A 21,179-nucleotide genomic window follows, 5' to 3' on the forward strand; every position below is an offset into this window, starting at 1 on the left:
TAGACACTTACTGTCTAGGGGTCTTTTTAGGGTTTTTTTCCTGTCTATCAATTGTTTTAATTGTCTTCTGTACTATTAGGGAAAGAACGATAGTTAACCTTTGGGTGTGCTACCTCCGAAGTCATAGAAATGAAGATTTTGGTCATAACATTTAACTAAATCAGGGATTAGAATGGGCTCCTGTGGATATAAGTCTACACACCCCTGGGAAAGTTAAAAAAAAAAAAAAAAAACTTCTCAAGATGAAACATTTCAGAACAATTCCCCCTTTAATGTTCCCCATAATCTACACAAATCCACTGAAAAACAAAATGAAATCATTTTGAGGAGCAAAAAAGACAAACTACAATAATGTAGTCGCAAAAGTATGAACACCCTCTTATAATTGGGGATGTGGTAGTGTCTAGAATCAGCCAATTACATTTCCCCTCGTTACATAGTCAGTGTACGGCTGCCGTCATTTACAGCGATTGTAATTAACCCCAGAGAGTCACTGTTGTAGGATTTTCTTCCATAAACAGCTGACAACACTGCAAAGGGTCTCATTGTGGAAAATTATTAGTCAGAAGGGACAAAAACAATTCCGAGGCATAAGATCTACTATGGACGCTGAAGGCATCATCAAGGAGGAACATAATGTGCCACAACGGTGTTCCCTACATGTTACATAGTAGTCAGTGCTCATCTGCTGCCATTCACAGCAATTGTGATTGGACCCAGAGTAAGTGTTGCTGTTCTAGAAAAAATTTCCTCTGTAAACAGCTGACACCACAGCAAAGGGCTCTCATTGTGGAAAATTATCAAGTCAGGAGACAGTGCAATAACATTTCCAACAGACAACATATACAGTGGACACTGAAGACATCAAGAAGTGGCTAAAATTTGGCACCACAGTGACTGTACCCAGAACTGGACGTCATGTTTGGGCTGAGGAGTTGAGGGGCAAGACAGAAGCCTTATACAAAGAAAAACATCCAACCCTGATTATGTGCTACCAACATCTCCATAAATCTGCCAAAAGCAGCAACAGCTTATGTTTGATGAGACAGAGGTTGAACTTTTTGGCTATAATTCCAAAAAGTGCAAAGCCAACATTGTGCATCACCAGTAGATCACCATCCCCACAGTGAGGCATGGAGGAGGCAGCATTACACTTTGGGGCTAGTTTTTTTGGGAGCTGGAATGAGAGCTTTAGTTAGGGAACATCAATTAGAAGATAGATATGGCACTTCTGGTAGGTGGTACACAAGTCGGATCCAGTCCCATCAAACTTGGCACTCGGGTGTGATAAATAATAGTAACATTTTACTTGTAGCAATATCCAGACATAAGGAGGAGACGTTTCAATCTACAATTTGACCTTCATCACTCTGCTTGATAAAGGAGTACTGCTTGAACAGGCGCAATGTAGAGATCCGCTGCTGTGTAAGAGGAGCGCTCCTCTTACCGTGGTGGATACCGCTGCGCTCTCTTTATCCAGCGGACTGATGAAGGTCAAATTGTAGACCAAAACATCTCCTCCTTATGTCTGAATATTACTACAAATAAAATGTCATTGTTATTTATCACACCCGAGTGACAAGTTTTTCATTTAGTCAGGGAACAGGCAGCAAAGATCACCAATTCTTGATGTACCGAGCTGATAGACTCCGATCCAAAAAGACTGTTGCAGTCCCTGTGAATTTCTGGCAGCAGTCAAAGTATTAGTGTAAGGGTGTGCAGAGTTATGCAACCTCATTTTCCTTTTTTTAAACATGAAAATATTTGTTTGTTTTTAATGGATTTGTACAGATTATGGGTGACCATGAAGGGGGCAAAAAAGTTCTGAAATTATTCTTCATGATAGTTTTTTTTTTTGCACATTACAAGGGTATGTAGACTTTTTCTATCCACCGTGTATCAGTCATTGTCATTAAAGTGCTCTCCTATGTATATATCACAGTATAACGCCATTGTTTTTAAGACCAGGTATATTTTACTAAGTTTGGACACAACACAGGTTTGGCGTTCTGCCACCGAGGCGATTCACCACCGTCTGTCACTCTGGTCATGTTATTGAGAGCCTGAAAAGTGAACTACAGGAATAATTAAAGCTGAAAAAAGGAAGAAAAAACAAAAACACAACTCCAGTATCATGCAACTCCAATGTCTACAACACAGGAAAAAAAACAGGCAAAGCGACGGTGAAAGAAGGGACAGAGCTCTGTACACGGGGGATAGAAAAAGATCTGGACACCTGGGAGAGCACAATCGAGTTTAGGATAATTTTATAGCTGGAATGTTTCTTTTAAAAATAAAATAAAATATGAAAAAAAAAGTAGAACCAAAACTGGCGAGAATTACGGCGGCTGATGTCTGACTACAAATCTAACAGAGGACGTCTGCATTTACAGGAAGCGGCAGCAGTCAGACATGCACTGGAAAAACCAAAGGACTCTACCAAACCGCAAAAAACTAACTATATAAAAAAATAGTCTGAGAGCAAACACTGAAAGAAAACCTGGCCTGTACCACCGTGCTGCCAGGAGCCTCGCAGAAACCCAGCAGGAGAAAGGGGCAGGAGATGATGCAAGACGGCAGCCGCCAACATGGCAGCCAGGACACTAAGGCACGCACTGCAACATAAATAACGGGCGGGGGCCTGGTCCCTTCCTCGTGTGCGACAGAAGACGTTGGTACTCCCACAAAGTTAATTCTTTAAATTTACAAAAAAAAAATTAATGGCGTTTTAAATAATTTTTTTTTTTTTTAATTATTTCAAACTTGATTCTTAAAAGGGAAAGTTCATATTACAATGGTTGCCTAGCAACAGTCACTGCAATAAGGGAGTGACTACACCATCCCACACCACCTTTCTGCAGTGGGCGCTGGCAGGGAAGCAGCCGATACATTAGTCTGCCTTGTGCTGCTCATAAAATGCCAATTTTAAACTATTAAAGAAGACTACAAGACTAAAAGGAAATTAAAAGCAGGATATTGTGCGCAAGGGGCTCTGCTGGGTTTCTGGAGGGCCTGGCAGGCAGGCGCTGGCATCTTCGCCCGCCCGTCGGTGACGACCTAGTGACATTCCGTTACATAAACAAAAACAGCGGCTGGGGGAAAAAATGCAAGTCGTTAATTAGTGGCCAGGTTGAAGCTCTTCTCCTCCTGGGGTTTGCTGATCCAGCTGCCATAGCTCATCTCCCCCAGAGCTTTAAAGAACTGTCCTTTTGCCTGCTGGTACTGGCTGGCTGCCGCTTTGATGTCGCTGTAGGAGCTGTAGAGCAGCAAGTCACGACGGCCACGCAGGTCACTGAGCTTCTGGAACAAAACGAACATGTGGAGCTTGGAGACGCGGGAGACCTCCAGCCGGGACCTGAAAACCAGACGACCCATGATAAGCAGCGAGAATGGAGAAATACACAGATTGCACTTATCTGGGTGCTACTGACCCTTCAACTTTGCCTTTTGTACCGTCCAGGACCTCAACCTCCTCATCCGCCAGGCACCAGTTCACACTGGACTCCTTGGTCTTCCCAGTTTGTCGATGGGAATCGTACACGCTGACCCGACCAACCTGCAAGAAGTTTGTAGTTAGTGACAGTGTGGGGGCGGGCCGAGAGAGCCGGGGCGGGCCGAGAGAGCCGGGGCGGGCCGAGAGAGCCGGGGCGGGCCGAGAGAGCCGGGGCGGGCCGAGAGAGCCGGGGCGGCTCTTACCTCAGGGTGATTAACCATGTAGAGATCTGGCAGTTGCTTCTGGAAGGCGTCCCCATCCCTGGACATGCGGCAGCAGATCGCCCTTGTCAGGTGACCTTTACTAAATAGGTATCCTGAAATACAGGGAAAGGAGGATGAAGAGATGGAGACCACCGGGACGTGGTGTTAATACTGCACACAAATGTTGCAGCGTGTGCTGTAATAAAGATTTAGTTAAAGGGAACCTGACATCTTGGAAAATGCTATGCACCTGCAGCTATAAGATTAATCTGCTTGATGCCTTACTGGAAGTGCGGCTACAAACAGAAATGAAACATATTTCTTCAGGAGCCGCCAGTTTTCAGCCATGGAGGTGTGCACAGCCCAGCTAGTGCTGCTCTCCATACTGTCGGCATGTTGATTGACAGCTGGCTCTGCAGAAAGCTGTTAATGTGCCGGGCATGCTGACATTATAGAGCTTGCTGCCTGTAGACGGGCTGTGCCCCTTCTCTGTGACTGAAAGCCAGCAGCTTCCAGAGGATATATGTTTATTTTCTACCAGTAGCCGACTTTCCAGTAAGGCGGCAGGGCAGCATTGTAGCACCACTTACCTACAGATCAACTCTATAGCTGCAGGCACATAGCATTTTATAGATTCCTTTTAAACTGCCGTGGCTAAGAAAAGTAGAAAAATCAGCAGAATTGTGAATGCCGCTCTGGATGTGCCATTTTTGGACCAGCATTAAGCAGACGTAGCAGAACAGAGTGTTCACAGCGAGTTTCTATATTCTTCTATAGTCTGTGGAGTGCAGGAACGACACGCTCGGCTCCATCTGTATGCAAACACCCGGAATAAAGCTGCAGATCGGCAGGGATGCACAGACAGACATTGTGGAGTCATACCCAGGGTGACGGAGCTGAGATACACCGGCTCGATGAAATGAGACAGGACACCACCCTGAAGGCCCAGCACATTCCAGCGCAGGATCTTGTCGCTGCAGGACATGGTGCGGAGCCTCTCGCCATGCTGGATCCCATCCCAGGTGGGCACAATGTCACTGGACTCCACGGGAATGGTGCCCTCCCCTGTGGACACGGCATCAAAGGTCACATGATGGCAGGATGATAAGAGGCAGAATCTCCTCTCAGCGGTGGGCTTACCGTTCTCCACTTTGGTTCGCAGCTTTCCTTGTTTGGGGTTCTCGAACAGCGGGTGATGCTGCTTGTCTCCGTCTGCACAGGGCTGGTCACTGCACGACTTGTCGAAGAGTGCCCCATCTCCGCAGGGGGCGGTACTGCAAGGAGAGTACAAGACATCACAGACTTCACCTGTGCGACCACCTGCCCAAGAGAAGGGGGAGTCTCAGCAGATACCACTGACCTGATGTACAGGTGGAAGGTGACTCCAGGGCAAATCCTCAGCAGCTCTCCCTCCGACTCCTCGAAAATAGTGTCCTCTGGAGAGTCGGGGTTGTACTTCATCAGCTGATCATACAAGAACCTGCCGAAAGAAGGAGTCCTGTAATGTCCATCACCTCACAACTGCAACTCCTAGCAGGCGACCATTCACCTTATGAAGCCTCGGCGTGCGATGACCTCAGCGTGGCAGTCATTCACCGTCTCCCCACGCAGACTCAGCTCCTCGCCCTTCACACACCGGTTACCTTGGGAAATAAGACAGGTCAGAGGACATGGACAGAGGGCTTAAACTCAAACCCACCCCAGATCAAGCGACACTCACCGGTGCCAATGCTGACGACTGTGCCCAGGTCCTCACTGTGCTGCCTCATGATGATGGCTGCCAAGATCTTCCGGCCCAGGAGGCTGTTTTGGATGCGGGCGGTCAGGCTGTTGAACTTGTGGTGGCTGAGCATGGCGATCTGATCGTGGAAGGTGCTGCCGCTGACTGGGAGCTGCCGCCAAAAAAAAAATGAGGATTGTCACACACAGTCAATACCCCCTGCTTACTCTCAGTGACCCGCTGTGACTGGACCCTTCCCACAGCACCTGTGCATACAGCCCGTCACCCACTCGTCGCTCTCAGCATGGTTACCATAAGAGACTCTCGCCCCGCTGACCCCGTTAGCGTGTGCAGGGTATCACAGCTCCAGCCTGGCAGGATCAGGTGTCCTTAGACTATTGTGTGTCCCGGTATCAGGTAACCGGCCGCTCACCTCCGTCATGCTGTCTCCCTCCCGGATCGCTTTCTCTGCTTCCCCGATCAGGACCCTCAGGGCAGCGTCGGCCGCCTCGGCCTTTGCTTGCTTCTTGTTGGAAGCGGTGACAGGGGGGAACCAGCGACCCCCGACTTTGGCTTGGAACACAAATCTGCAGAAAAAATAACAGGTGTGAGCACAGAGCGGCGCCCCCATGTAGCAAAACCCCCGTCCTGCCATCCCGGGTACTGAATGCATCCTGTATCTGCTCCCAACCTGACATACGACACAGCAAGAAAAGGTTTATTTTTTAGGGAGTGTCTTACTTGGGATCGTGTGGTGGTCCGGTCTGACTGACCATCTTGAACTCTGCTGCGAAACCCTTGGCGCGAGAATACTCCAGGAGCCCGCTGACAGGATTGGCATTTAGATACTTGATATAGTCCCCAACACCTGACTGCTGCGCCATTTTCAGATCCTCCGGAGAAAGCTCCGGAATGGGGGGGAACTCCGCAGTCACCACCTCAGGGACCGGTTCAGGCTGTGGGGGAAATGTTGCTGTCTTAAGTAATAATTTGCCCCCTCCGTCGTACACACAGACCACACCCCCCCGCAATAATTTGCCCCCTCCGTCGTACACACAGACCTCTGCCCCCCCACAAAAATAATCAACCCCGGCCGTACACACAGATCCCCCCCACCAGCAATAACCCCCCCAGGCAGTACACACAGAACCCCCCCACCAGCAATAACCCCCCCCAGGCCGTACACACAGACCCCCCCCCCCAATAAACCCCCCCAGGCCGTACACACAGACACCCCCCCCCCCAGCAATAACCCCCTCAGGCCGTACACACAGACCCCCCCCCCCAGCAATAACCCCCCCAGGCCATACACACAGACCCCCCCCCAGCAATAACCCCCCAGGCCGTACACACAGACCCCCCCCAGCAATAACCCCCCCAGGCCGTACACACAGACCCCCCCCAGGCCGTACACACAGACCCCCCCCCCAGCAATAACCCCCCCAGGCCGTACACACAGACCCCCCCCCCAGCAATAACCCCCCCAGGCCGTACACACAGACCCCCCCCAGCAATAACCCCCCCAGCCCATACACACAGACCCCCCCCCCCCCCCAGCAAATGCACACAGACCCCCCCCAGCAATAACCCCCCCAGGCAGTACACACAGACCCCCCCCCCAGGCAGTACACACAGACCCCCCCCAGGCAGTACACACAGACCCCCCCCAGGCAGTACACACAGACCCCCCCAGCAATAATCCCCCCCAGGCAGTACACACAGACCCCCCCAGCAATAATCCACACCCAGGCAGTACACACAGACCCCCCGAGCAATAATCCCCCCCAGGCAGTACACACAGACCCCCCGAGCAATAATCCCCCCATCAGTACACACAGACCCCCCCCCGAGCAATAATCCCCCCATCAGTACACACAGACCCCCCCCGAGCAATAATCCCCCCATCAGTACACACAGACCCCCCCGAGCAATAATCCCCCCATCAGTACACACAGACCCCCCCGAGCAATAATCCCCCCATCAGTACACACAGACCCCCCCGAGCAATAATCCCCCCATCAGTACACACAGACCCCCCCCGAGCAATAATCCCCCCATCAGTACACACAGACCCCCCCCGAGCAATAATCCCATCAGTACACACAGACCCCCCCGAGCAATAATCCCCCCATCAGTACACACAGACACCCCCCGAGCAATAATCCCCCCATCAGTACACACAGACCCCCCCCGAGCAATAATCCCCCCATCAGTACACACAGACACCCCCCCCCCCCAGCAATAACCCCCCCAGGCCGTACACACAGACCCCCCCCCCCCCAGCAATAACCCCCCCAGGCCGTACACACAGACCCCCCCCAGCAATAACCCCCCCAGGCCATACACACAGACCCCACCCCCCCCAGCAAATACACACAGACCCCCCCAGCAATAACCCCCCCAGGCAGTACACACAGACCCCCCCCCCAGGCAGTACACACAGACCCCCCCCCCCAGGCAGTACACACAGACCCCCCCAGCAATAATCCCCCCCAGGCAGTACACACAGACCCCCCCAGCAATAATCCCCCCCAGGCAGTACACACAGACCCCCCCAGCAATAATCCACACCCAGGCAGTACACACAGACCCCCCGAGCAATAATCCCCCCCAGGCAGTACACACAGACCCCCCGAGCAATAATCCCCCCCAGGCAGTACACACAGACCCCCCCGAGCAATAATCCCCCCATCAGTACACACAGACCCCCCCGAGCAATAATCCCCCCATCAGTACACACAGACCCCCCGAGCAATAATCCCCCCATCAGTACACACAGACCCCCCCCGAGCAATAATCCCCCCATCAGTACACACAGACCCCCCCCCGAGCAATAATCCCCCCATCAGTACACACAGACCCCCCCCGAGCAATAATCCCCCCATCAGTACACACAGACCCCCCCCGAGCAATAATCCCCCCATCAGTACACACAGACCCCCCCCGAGCAATAATCCCCCCATCAGTACACACAGACCCCCCCCGAGCAATAATCCCCCCATCAGTACACACAGACCCCCCCCGAGCAATAATCCCCCCATCAGTACACACAGACCCCCCCCGAGCAATAATCCCCCCATCAGTACACACAGACCCCCCCCGAGCAATAATCCCCCCATCAGTACACACAGACCCCCCCCGAGCAATAATCCCCCCATCAGTACACACAGACCCCCCCCGAGCAATAATCCCCCCATCAGTACACACAGACCCCCCCCGAGCAATAATCCCCCCATCAGTACACACAGACCCCCCCCGAGCAATAATCCCCCCATCAGTACACACAGACCCCCCCCGAGCAATAATCCCCCCATCAGTACACACAGACCCCCCCCGAGCAATAATCCCCCCATCAGTACACACAGACCCCCCCGAGCAATAATCCCCCCATCAGTACACACAGACCCCCCCCGAGCAATAATCCCCCCATCAGTACACACAGACCCCCCGAGCAATAATCCCCCCCATCAGTACACACAGACCCCCCGAGCAATAACTCCCCATCAGTACACACAGACCCCCCGAGCAATAATCCCCCCCATCAGTACACACAGACCCCCCGAGCAATAATCCCCCCCATCAGTACACACAGACCCCCCGAGCAATAATCCCCCCCATCAGTACACACAGACCCCCCGAGCAATAATCCCATCCGTGCACACAGACCCCCCCAGCAATAATCCCTCCCCCCCCGGCCGTGCACACAGACCCCCCCCAGCAATAATCCCCCCCCCCCCCCCCCGGCCGTACACACAGACCCCCACAGCAATACTCCCCCCCCCTCTCGGCCGTGCACACAGACCCCCACAGCAATAATCCCCCCCCTCTCGGCCGTGCACACAGACCCCCCCAGCAATAATCCCCGGCCGTACACACAGACCCCCCCGCAGCAATAATCCCCCCCCCCCCCCCGGCCGTACACACAGATCCCCCCAGCAATAATCCCCCCCATCAGTGCACACAGACCCCCCCCCCCCCCAGCAATAATCCCCCCCGGCCGTACACACAGACCCCCCCAGCAATAATCCCCCCGGCCGTACACACAGACCGCCCCAGCAATAATCCCCCCGCCGTACACACAGACCCCCCCAGCAATAATCCCCCCGCCGTACACACAGACCCCCCCAGCAATAATCCCCCCGCCGTACACACAGACCGCCCCAGCAATAATCCCCCCGGCCGTACACACAGACCCCCCCCCAGCAATAATCCCCCCGGCCGTACACACAGACCCCCCCCCCAGCAATAATCCCCCCCGCCGTACACACAGACTCCTCCGCACCTTCTCCGGCTGTAGCAGGTTGTCACCTAGCAGCATTTTCACCGCCGCCTCCGCTGCCATCTGCTTCGCCATTTTCTTGCTGTTGGCAACCACGGCCGGGAACGTCTGGGTACCCATTCTTACAGCATAGGTGAACCTGTGAAAAGATGTCACGTTACTCAATGGGGGGGCGGTGCATTCACAGACCACCAGACCTGTGACAGGGAAGGGTGACCTGTCATACACTGGCAGATCCAGCTGAAGCCTTTGATGTCTGCTGAGGACCTGACCTCTGGAGTCACAAAAAGCCCCCTCTATACTTGTCAGTCATCCATCCCAAGTGTAAGGGGGGAGTACCAAATCTTCCCAGGCAGAAGATGTGGGGAGTATAAGGATTGCGTTGGTGAGATCTTCCCACCTGAGGAGGGCACTGAGGGGTCCAACAGCGGATATCTCTTTTCTCATCACTGATAACACATGCGAAAGCCCGGCCAAGTAATGCAATGTGGTCGGGGTAGACGGCAGGACACCTCATGTGTACAGGGGGATCGGCGTCTCCACCCACCTCACAGATGGTGGTCCTCTCTCCAGAGCCATCAATCAACACAACCCCCCAGAGTATCGGCCTTCTTCACCCACGACTATTCCCCCTACCCTCCATGTCCTCTCCCTCCTCCCACCCCTCCGCGTCCTCCCGCTTCCTCTTACTATCCGCCATGTGTGGCCGCCTTCTCGCTGCATGCAGGTACCAGGCTCACATGATTAGATACTTACTTGGGGTCATGTGGGGGTCCTTCCTGAGACACCAGCTGGAATTCGCACATGTTCCCGGATTTCTGACTGTGCTCCATCAGAATGCTGACTGGGTTTTTCCCAGCAATCAGTGGCGCTGGGGGTGCAGTTTTCTGCGGAAAGAAAACATGAAAAACTTCATGTGAGATCAGGAAATATGAATTACACCACTAAGGAGGGCTTCTCATCAGCACACAGTTGTGGATGTCTTCTCATTCCCTTACCACATCTTCAGGAGTCTCAATGGTCGTCTGTTCGGCCAGCACCTCCTCCTGTGTGCCCCCTTGTTCCTCCCGCAGTAGGATGCGCAGGGCGAGAGCGGCGGCCTCCTTCTTCGCAGTCTTTTTGCTGCTTGCTTCTGCCTCCGGAAAGCGTCGCCCATCGATCACCGCTTGGATCTTAAACCTGCAAGGGAAAGAGAGAGATTATGCGGCAGTAACCTGGGCACTGTGAGGATGTCCCTCCGGGACAAGATGACTGTCGGGGGCTGGGGTGTTTACCTGGGGTCGTGCGAGGGTCCACTCTGGTCCAAAAGCACAAATTCGCACTGCAAAGAGAAGAAGTGGGTGAACTCCAGCAGCCCACTAACGGGGTTCTTGGCCTGGCACGCCAGCAGCTTGTCCAGCCGGGAGCACTCCTTGGGGGGCTCGTAGAAGTCCTGCACAGCGGTGGACTGCACGTCTAAGCCACCATCGTCCCTGTCGGACACCTCATCCATGGCCCATCGGCCGTTCTCATAGTCCATAGGTGCCTCCTTCATGCGCTTGGCAGGCGGTTCTTCGCTGGTCATGTCGCCCTCTTTCACTTCTGGGATGGAGCTGCAGACATCAGGCGCTGCCCCCTGCTGGCCATTCTCAGAGTTGGCCACGTGTGGATCAGTGAGGTCGGCCTGCTCGTTCTCATGGATCTCGGCTGCTCTTTTCTTTAGGTTCATCCTGTCACGCTTCTTCTCAGTCAGCGACCACTTGGCGGAGTTGCCCTGGCGGCAAACGTCGCCCTGCTTCTCCAGGGTGGCCAGGAGCTGGTTGATCTCTGGCTGCCGGGACAGGCCTAACCCTTTGCGGATGTGGGTGGGCGTGGAGCCGGGGGACTGGTACAGAAATTCGCACAGCTTCTCCTTGTTTTCTGCCATGACTTTTGCTGACCAGCCGGACTCGGGGGGCGACTGCTCGTTCCTGGGACCTTCTTTAAGCTGATGGGGGCTGTTGCGGTTTGGGGGTGCCCTGGTGCCACCGCTCACCAGTCTCCACTTTGGGGGCTTCCCTTCCTCTAGGCTCAGTAGGCGATTCCTCTCGAAGCTGTATAGATGGCGGTTGATCACTTTCTTCTCCACGTGTAGGGTCCTGGACAGGCTGATGGCGGTTAGGAATTCTCCTGGGCGCAGGGCGTTAAACCTCTGCAGCAGGGCGCTTTCTAGAGGATCCTGGGACACGGCAAGGCGCTGGAAATCGCTCGTCAGGCTGCTGGTGCTGCGGTCGGATTGCCACCTGTTAGGACGGGCGGGAGGGTGGGCAGGACGAGTTATGGGAGCAGGTGGGGGGTTCTTGTAGTATCTCGGTGGGACACGGTAAGAGTCCCAGGCGGCTGGGGGGCGATAGGCGGGAAAGTCCGGCTGACCACCCAGGAGGAATGCTCTCTGATCTCTGAGGAGGTCTTGCTGCTCCTGTGTGAGGAAAGGGTTAACGAAAGAAAACTCATTAGGGCTGCGGATGGAGCTATGGGGCGGCGGGTGAGAATGACGCCCTCGGTGGGATCTCATTGCCAGGAGGGAGCGGTGCGAGGCTCTGCACTCATACAGAGGAACGGCCCTGCCAGGAGGAGAAGACAGAGTCACCGAGAGACACGCGACAACCAGCCCACATCACATGACTACACAACCGCCCACTGACAGCAACCAGAGGTATGGAAACTGGTGAGGAACGGAAAGCGCAATGGTGGGACCTGACCCCCGCGTCCCCTATAAAACCCTAATGTCGTGGGTCTGACCAATCAGAGAGCTGGAAAATGGCTCAGAGTTTTAAGAGGTCATGAGTGAGGAGGCGGGACCTGCTGCTCACTTCCTGATTGGCCCTTGGTGTATAGAGTATACAGAAACCGAAGGGGGAAGTCTACTGAGTAAAAGGGGGAATCCTTAATAAGGGGGCACTGAATGAGGAACATTAAAAGGGGCAATTATTGAAAGTAAGCTATTGCTGGCTGTTATCAGCCACCAGCACTAGTGTATGTCACACATGACTGATATCAGGCTGCAAGGAGCACCTGACCAGGAACAGTCTCTGTGTATGGGGGGGCTTCTATTAGCAGAGCCTAGGGAGCTGCACCTACCTTCCTCCTGCTGAGCATACAGAGGGATACCTTACTGCTCGGCATAGGGGCTGGGTACAGGACAGGGCACCGGACACTGCACCCTGCAGGAGAGCAGATGTCAGGAGCTTCCTGGACTGAGCCTACAAAGTTTCAGTTTCCTTTCACTGATAGCTCCGCCCCTCCCTGCTCATTATACAAATACAACTAGGGCCCAGCAGCCAATCAGCCAGTCAGAGGGCGGGGCCACAGTCTGCAGAAAGCTGAATGAGGCAAGAAGATGAAAGTGTACAGGGACTAAAAGGGAAGGAGACAGGGGCCGGGAAATCTCAACTAATAGGGGGGGACCGGTGGATAGTGCTCTCTGTTATCAGCCATTACTGGGGACAGGAGACAATCTATTAGTCCCTGTTATCAGCCATTACTGGGAGGGAGGGGACTATAGGACAGGAGACTACAATGTATTACTCCCTGTTATCAGCCATTACTGGGGACAGGAGACTACTATCTATTACTCCCTGTTATCAGCCATTACTGGGGACAGGAGACTGCAATCTATTACTCCCTGTTATCAGCCATTACTGGGGACAGGAGACTGCAATCTATTACTCCCTGTTATCAGCTATTACTGGGGACAGGAGACTACTATCTATTACTCCCTGTTATCAGCCATTACTGGGGACAGGAGACTGCAATCTATTACTCCCTGTTATCAGCCATTACTGGGGACAGGAGACTGCAATCTATTACTCCTTGTTATCAGCCATTACTGGGGACAGGAGACTGCAATCTATTACTCCCTGTTATCAGCCATTACTGGGGACAGGAGACTGCAATCTATTACTCCCTGTTATCAGCCATTACTGGGGACAGGAGACTGCAATCTATTACTCCCTGTTATCAGCCATTACTGGGGACAGGAGACTGCAATCTATTACTCCCTGTTATCAGCCATTACTGGGGACAGGAGACTACTAACTATTACTCCCTGTTATCAGCCATTACTGGGGACAGCAGACTACAATCTATTACTCCCTGTTATCAGCCATTACTGGGGACAGGAGACTGCAATCTATTACTCCCTGTTATCAGCCATTACTGGGGACAGGAGACTACTATTACTCCCTGTTATCAGCCATTACTGGGGACAGGAGACTGCAATCTATTACTCCCTGTTATCAGCCATTACTGGGGACAGGAGACTGCAATCTATTACTCCCTGCTATCAGCCATTACTGGGGACAGCAGACTACAATCTATTACTCCCTGTTATCAGCCATTACTGGGGACAGGAGACTGCAATCTATTACTCCCTGTTATCAGCCATTACTGGGGACAGGAGACTGCAATCTATTACTCCCTGTTATCAGTCATTACTGGGGACAGGAGACTGCAATCTATTACTCCCTGTTATCAGCCATTACTGGGGACAGGAGACTGCAATCTATTACTCCCTGTTATCAGTCATTACTGGGGACAGGAGACTGCAATCTATTACTCCCTGTTATCAGCCATTACTGGGGACAGGAGACTGCAATCTATCACTCCCTGTTATCAGCCATTACTGGGGACAGGAGACTGCAATCTATTACTCCCTGTTATCAGCCATTACTGGGGACAGGAGACTGCAATCTATTACTCCCTGTTATCAGCCATTACTGGGGACAGGAGACTGCAATCTATTACTCCCTGTTATCAGCCATTACTGGGGACAGGAGACTGCAATCTATTACTCCCTGTTATCAGCCATTACTGGGGACAGGAGACTACTAACTATTACTCCCTGTTATCAGCCATTACTGGGGACAGGAGACTACTAACTATTACTCCCTGTTATCAGCCATTACTGGGGACAGGAGACTGCAATCTATTACTCCCTGTTATCAGCCATTACTGGGGACAGGAGACTGCAATCTATTACTCCCTGTTATCAGCCATTACTGGGGACAGCAGACTACAATCTATTACTCCCTGTTATCAGCCATTACTGGGGACAGGAGACTACTATCTATTACTCCCTGTTATCAGCCATTACTGGGGGAGGTTACTCGGACAGGAGACTGCAATCTATTACTCCCTGTTATCAGCCATTACTGGGGACAGGAGACTACAATCTATTACTCCCTGTTATCAGCCATTACTGGGGACAGGAGACTGCAATCTATTACTCCCTGTTATCAGCCATTACTGGGGACAGGAGACTACTAACTATTACTCCCTGTTATCAGTCATTACTGGGGACAGGAGACTGCAATCTATTACTCCCTGTTATCAGTCATTACTGGGGACAGGAGACTGCAATCTATTACTCCCTGTTATCAGTCATTACTGGGGACAGGAGACTGCAATCTATTACTCCCTGTTATCAGCCATTACTGGGGACAGGAGACTGCAATCTATTACTCCCTGTTATCAGCCATTACTGGGGACAGGAGACTACTATCTATTACTCCCTGTTATCAGCCATTACTGGGGACAGGAGACTACTATCTATTACTCCCTGTTATCAGCCATTACTGGGGACAGCAGACTACAATCTATTACTCCCTGTTATCAGCCATTACTGGGGACAGGAGACTGCAATCTATTACTCCCTGTTATCAGCCATTACTGAGGACAGCAGACTACTATCTATTACTCCCTGTTATCAGCCATGACTGGGGACAGGAGACTACAATCTATTACTCCCTGTTATCAGCCATTACTGGGGACAGCAGACTACAATCTATTACTCCCTGTTATCAGCCATTACTGGGGACAGGATACTACTATCTATTACTCCCTGTTATCAGTCATTACTGGGGACAGGAGACTGCAATCTATTACTCCCTGTTATCAGCCATTACTGGGGACAGGAGACTGCAATCTATTACTCCCTGTTATCAGCCATTACTGGGGGAGGTGACTCGGACAAGAGACTGCAATCTATTACTCCCTGTTATCAGCCATTACTGGGGACAGGAGACTGCAATCTATTACTCCCTGTTATCAGCCATTACTGGGGACAGGAGACTGCAATCTATTACTTCCTGTTATCAGCCATTACTGGGGACAGGAGACTACTAACTATTACTCCCTGTTATCAGTCATTACTGGGGACAGGAGACTGCAATCTATTACTCCCTGTTATCAGTCATTACTGGGGACAGGAGACTGCAATCTATTACTCCCTGTTATCAGCCATTACTGGGGACAGGAGACTACAATCTATTACTCCCTGTTATCAGCCATTACTGGGGACAGGAGACTAACTATTACTCCCTGTTATCAGCCATTACTGGGGACAGGAGACTACAATCTATTACTCCCTGTTATCAGCCATTACTGGGGACAGGAGACTACTATCTATTACTCCCTGTTATCAGCCATTACTGGGGGAGGTTACTCGGACAGGAGACTGCAATCTATTACTCCCTGTTATCAGCCATTACTCGGACAGGAGACTGCAATCTATCACTCCCTGTTATCAGCCATTACTGGGGACAGGAGACTGCAATCTATTACTCCCTGTTATCAGCCATTACTGGGGAAAGGAGACTGCAATCTATTACTCCCTGTTATCAGCCATTACTGGGGACAGGAGACTGCAATCTATTACTCCCTGTTATCAGCCATTACTGGGGACAGGAGACTGCAATCTATTACTCCCTGTTATCAGCCATTACTGGGGACAGGAGACTGCAATCTATTACTCCCTGTTATCAGCCATTACTGGGGACAGGAGACTGCAATCTATTACTCCCTGTTATCAGCCATTACTGGGGACAGGAGACTACAATCTATTACTCCCTGTTATCAGCCATTACTGGGGACAGGAGACTACTAACTATTACTCCCTGTTATCAGCCATTACTGGGGACAGGAGACTACTAACTATTACTCACTGTTATCAGCCATTACTGGTGGAGGTGACTAGGACAGGAGACTGCAATCTATTACTCCCTGTTATCAGCCATTACTGGGGACAGGAGACTGCAATCTATTACTCCCTGTTATCAGCCATTACTGGGGACAGGAGACTACTAACTATTACTCCCTGTTATCAGCCATTACTGGGGACAGGAGACTACTAACTATTACTCCCTGTTATCAGCCATTACTGGTGGAGGTGACTAGGACAGGAGACTGCAATCTATTACTCCCTGTTATCAGCCATTACTGGGGACAGGAGACTGCAATCTATTACTCCCTGTTATCAGCCATTACTGGGGACAGCAGACTACAATCTATTACTCCCTGTTATCAGCCATTACTGGGGACAGGAGACTACTATCTATTACTCCCTGTTATCAGCCATTACTGGGGGAGGTTACTCGGACAGGAGACTGCAATCTATTACTCCCTGTTATCAGCCATTACTCGGACAGGAGACTGCAATCTATTACTCCCTGTTATCAGCCATTACTGGGGACAGGAGACTGCAATCTATTACTCCCTGTTATCAGCCATTACTGGGGACAGGAGACTACAATCTATTACTCCCTGTTATCAGCCATTACTGGGGACAGGAGACTGCAATCTATTACTCCCTGTTATCAGCCATTACTGGGGACAGGAGACTGCAATCTATTACTCCCTGTTATCAGCCATTACTGGGGACAGCAGACTACAATCTATTACTCCCTGTTATCAGCCATTACTGTGGACAGGAGACTACTATCTATTACTCCCTGTTATCAGCCATTACTGGGGACAGGAGACTGCAATCTATTACTCCCTGTTATCAGCCATTACTGGGGACAGGAGACTGCAATCTATTACTCCCTGTTATCAGCCATTACTGGGGACAGCAGACTACAATCTATTACTCCCTGTTATCAGCCATTACTGGGGGAGGTGACTAGGACAGGAGACTGCAATCTATTACTCCCTGTTATCAGCCATTACTGGGGACAAGAGACTGCAATCTATTAATCCCTGTTATCAGCCATTACTGGGGACAGCAGACTACAATCTATTACTCCCTGTTATCAGCCATTACTGGGGACAGCAGACTACAATCTATTACTCCCTGTTATCAGCCATTACTGGGGACAGGAGACTGCAATCTATTACTCCCTGTTATCAGCCATTACTGGGGGAGGTGACTCGGACAAGAGACTGCAATCTATTACTCCCTGTTATCAGCCATTACTGGGGACAGGAGACTGCAATCTATTACTCCCTGTTATCAGCCATTACTGGGGACAGCAGACTGCAATCTATTATTCCCTGTTATCAGCCATTACTGGGGACAGGAGACTGCAATCTATTACTCCCTGTTATCAGCCATTACTGGGGACAGGAGACTGCAATCTATTACTCCCTGTTATCAGCCATTACTGGGGACAGCAGACTACAATCTATTACTCCCTGTTATCAGCCATTACTGGGGGAGGTGACTAGGACAGCAGACTGCAATCTATTACTCCCTGTTATCAGCCATTACTGGGGACAGGAGACTGCAATCTATTACTCCCTGTTATCAGCCATTACTGGGGACAGGAGACTGCAATCTATTACTCCCTGTTATCAGCCATTACTGGGGACAGGAGACTGCAATCTATTACTCCCTGTTATCATTAGAGATTAGATATTAGAAAAAACTTTTTGACAGTTAGGGTGATTAATGAGTGGAACAGGCTGCCACGAGAGGTGGTGAGTTCCCCTTCAATGGACGTCTTCAAACACAGGCTGGACAGACATCTGTCTGAGATGATCTAGTGAATCCTGCTTTGAGCAGGGGGTTGGACCAGATGACCCAGGAGGTCCCTTCCAACTCTACCATTCTATGATCAGCCATTACTGGGGACAGCAGACTACAATCTATTACTCCCTGTTATCAGCCATTACTGGGGACAGGAGACTACAATCTATTACTCCCTGTTATCAGCCATTACTGGGGACAGGAGACTGCAATCTATTACTCCCTGTTATCAGCCATTACTGGGGACAGGAGACTACAATCTATTACTCCCTGTTATCAGCCATTAGTGGGGAGAGGAGACTGTAGGACGGGAGACTACACGCTATTACTCCCTGTTATCAGCCATTACTGGGGGAGATGACCGTAGGACAGTGTATTCCTCTCGGGTATCAGGCAGGAGTTACATGATGACATATCACCCCTGGGGGTCGTACACGGACCATTACTCTGTCTCCGCCGGTGATTCTCGCACACAATGGTCCGCTCTCACGTCACATGACCACATGAACAATGGCGGGAGAGACATGAATGGAGCCGCTGCAGTAAGCGCCCGGCACCGCTCCCGCCGGCTCTGCCCCGCTCCGCAGTGCACACACCGATGGTCGTTCTCCCGCCCCCTCACCTCAGCTCACACTCACCGAATCCGTGGCTGCAGCGGCCGGCACCAGCTCCCACCCTCTCACACTCAGCGCTGTTTCCGGTCGGTCCGTTTCCTCTTCCGGAGCAACCGCGCGATGGCAGCTACAGGGTTTGCGGATGGTGACGCCAGAGAGGAGAAACGTCCGTACATGGTCAGAGCGCATGCGCTGTGGAAAATGGACACCTGGTGACACCTAGTGGTACAAACCGAAACTGCGCGTTATGTTTGAATTGCATAGTTCTCAGGAATTACAATATGTGTGATACTGTCTGCTGTATCTAATTCTTTCTAGTGTGATGCTCTCTGCTGTATCTAATCCTCTCCTGTATGATACTGTCTGCTGTATCTAATCCACTCCTTTGTGATACTGTCTGCTGTATCTAATCCTCTCCTGTGTGATACTGTCTGCTGTATCTAATCCTATCCTGTGTGATACTGTCTGCTGTTTCTAATCCTCTCCTGTGTGATACTGTCTGCTGTTTCTAATCCTCTCCTGTATGATACTGTGTGCTGTATCTAATCCTATCATGTGTAATACTGTCTACTGTATCTAATCCTATCCTGTGTAATACAGTTTGCTGTATCTAATCCTATCCTGTGTAATACAGTCTGCTGTATCTAATCCTATCTTGTGTAATACTCTCTGCTGTATCTAATCCTTTCCTGTGTGATACTCTCTGCTGTATCTAATCCTATCCTGTGTAATACAGTCTGCTGTATCTAATCCTATCTTGTGTAATACTCTCTGCTGTATCTAATCCTATCCTGTGTAATACTGTCTACTGTATCTAATCCTATCCTGTGTAATACAGTCTGCTGTATCTAATCCTATCTTGTGTAATACTCTCTGCTGTATCTAGTCCTATCTTGTGTAATACTCTCTGCTGTATCTAATCCTTTCCTGTGTGATACTCTCTGCTGTATCTAATCCTATCCTGTGTGATACTGTCTGCTGTTTACAATCCTATCCTGTGTGATACTGTCGGCTGTATCTAATCCTTTCCTGTGTGATACTCTCTGCTGTATCTAATCTTCTCCTGTATGATACTGTCTGCTGTATCTAATCCTCCTGTGTGATACTGTCTGCTATATCTAATCCTCTCCTGTGTGATACTCTCTGCTGTATCGAATCCTATCCTGTGTGATAGTGTCTGCTGTATCTAATTCTTTCCAGTGTGATGCTCTCTGCTGTATCTAAACCTCTCCTGTATGATACTGTCTGCTGTATCTAATCCTATCCTGTATGATACTCTCTGCTGTATCTAATCCTATCCTGTGTGGTAATGTCTGCTGCATCTAATCCTCTCCTGTGTGATAGTGTCTGCTGTATCTAATCCTCTCCTGTGTGATACTGTCTGCAGTATGTCATCTTCTCCTGTATGATACTGTCTGCTGTATCTAATCCTCACCCATATGATACTGTCTGCTGTATCTAATCCTGTCCTGTGTGATACTGTCTGCAGTATCTAATCCTGTCCTGTGTGATACTGTTTGCTGTATCTAATCCTCTCCTGTGTGATAGTGTCTGCTGTATCTAATCCTCTCCTGTGTGATACTGTCTGCAGTATGTCATCTTCTCCTGTATGATACTGTCTGCTGTATCTAATCCTCACCCATATGATACTGTCTTCTGTATCTAATCCTGTACTGTGTGATACTGTCTGTTGTATCTAATTCTCTTCTGTGTAATACTGTCTGCTGTATCTAATCTTCTGCCGCGTGATACTGTCTGCTGTATCTAATTATCTCCTGTGTGATACTGCCTGCTGTATGTAATCCAGTCCTGAGTGATACTGTCTGCTGTATCTAATTCTCTTCTGTGTGATACTGTCTGCTGTATCTAATCCTCTGCTGTGTGATACTGTCTGCTGTATCTAATTATCTCCTGTGTGACACTGCCTGCTGTATCTAATCCAGTCCTGAGTGATACTGTCTGCTGTAACTAATCCTCTCCTGTGTGATACTGTCTGCTGTATCTAATCCTCTGCCGTGTGATATTGTCTGCTGTATCTAATCCTGTCCTGTGTGATATTGTCTGCTGTATCTAATCCTGTCCCAATCAGGATAGGATTAGATACAT

At 50.7% G+C, this 21,179-nt stretch overlaps 1 protein-coding gene across 1 annotated transcript; it reads right to left on the minus strand.

The window, feature by feature from the left end:
• Nucleotides 1–1,952: 1,952 nt before the first annotated feature.
• ADAR (adenosine deaminase RNA specific) lies at nucleotides 1,953–19,249 on the minus strand. Its single transcript, XM_073639235.1, has 15 exons — nucleotides 19,098–19,249; nucleotides 10,970–12,132; nucleotides 10,694–10,874; nucleotides 10,452–10,582; nucleotides 9,699–9,834; nucleotides 6,158–6,372; nucleotides 5,850–6,003; nucleotides 5,417–5,588; nucleotides 5,246–5,339; nucleotides 5,057–5,176; nucleotides 4,837–4,970; nucleotides 4,579–4,761; nucleotides 3,697–3,809; nucleotides 3,432–3,556; nucleotides 1,953–3,355 (listed from the first exon to the last, which is right to left on the minus strand). Exons 2-15 carry the CDS (start codon nucleotides 11,599–11,601, stop codon nucleotides 3,115–3,117), a joined length of 2,631 nt encoding a protein of 876 aa, XP_073495336.1. The 5' UTR covers nucleotides 11,602–12,132; nucleotides 19,098–19,249; the 3' UTR covers nucleotides 1,953–3,114.
• Nucleotides 19,250–21,179: the final 1,930 nt, after the last annotated feature.

The sequence above is a fragment of the Phyllobates terribilis genome, unplaced genomic scaffold, assembly GCF_046119375.1.
Source record: "Phyllobates terribilis strain yellow unplaced genomic scaffold, ASM4611937v1 Scaffold_7__3_contigs__length_470593459, whole genome shotgun sequence".
NCBI classification, from domain to species: Eukaryota; Metazoa; Chordata; class Amphibia; order Anura; family Dendrobatidae; genus Phyllobates; species Phyllobates terribilis.

What these genes read in the sequence shown, in the direction of transcription:
- ADAR (XM_073639235.1), bottom strand. Translation starts at nt 11,601, where the DNA reads ATGGCAGAAAACAAGGAGAAGCTGTGCGAATTTCTGTACCAGTCCCCC. An exon ending in AGGGAGACAGCATGACGGAG is followed by an intron (nt 5,589 to 5,849) that starts GTGAGCGGCCGG and finishes TTTTGGCGGCAG; the next exon opens with CTCCCAGTCAGCGGCAGCAC. An exon ending in ACCTTCCACCTGTACATCAG is followed by an intron (nt 4,971 to 5,056) that starts GTCAGTGGTATC and finishes CTCTCCTTGCAG; the next exon opens with TACCGCCCCCTGCGGAGATG.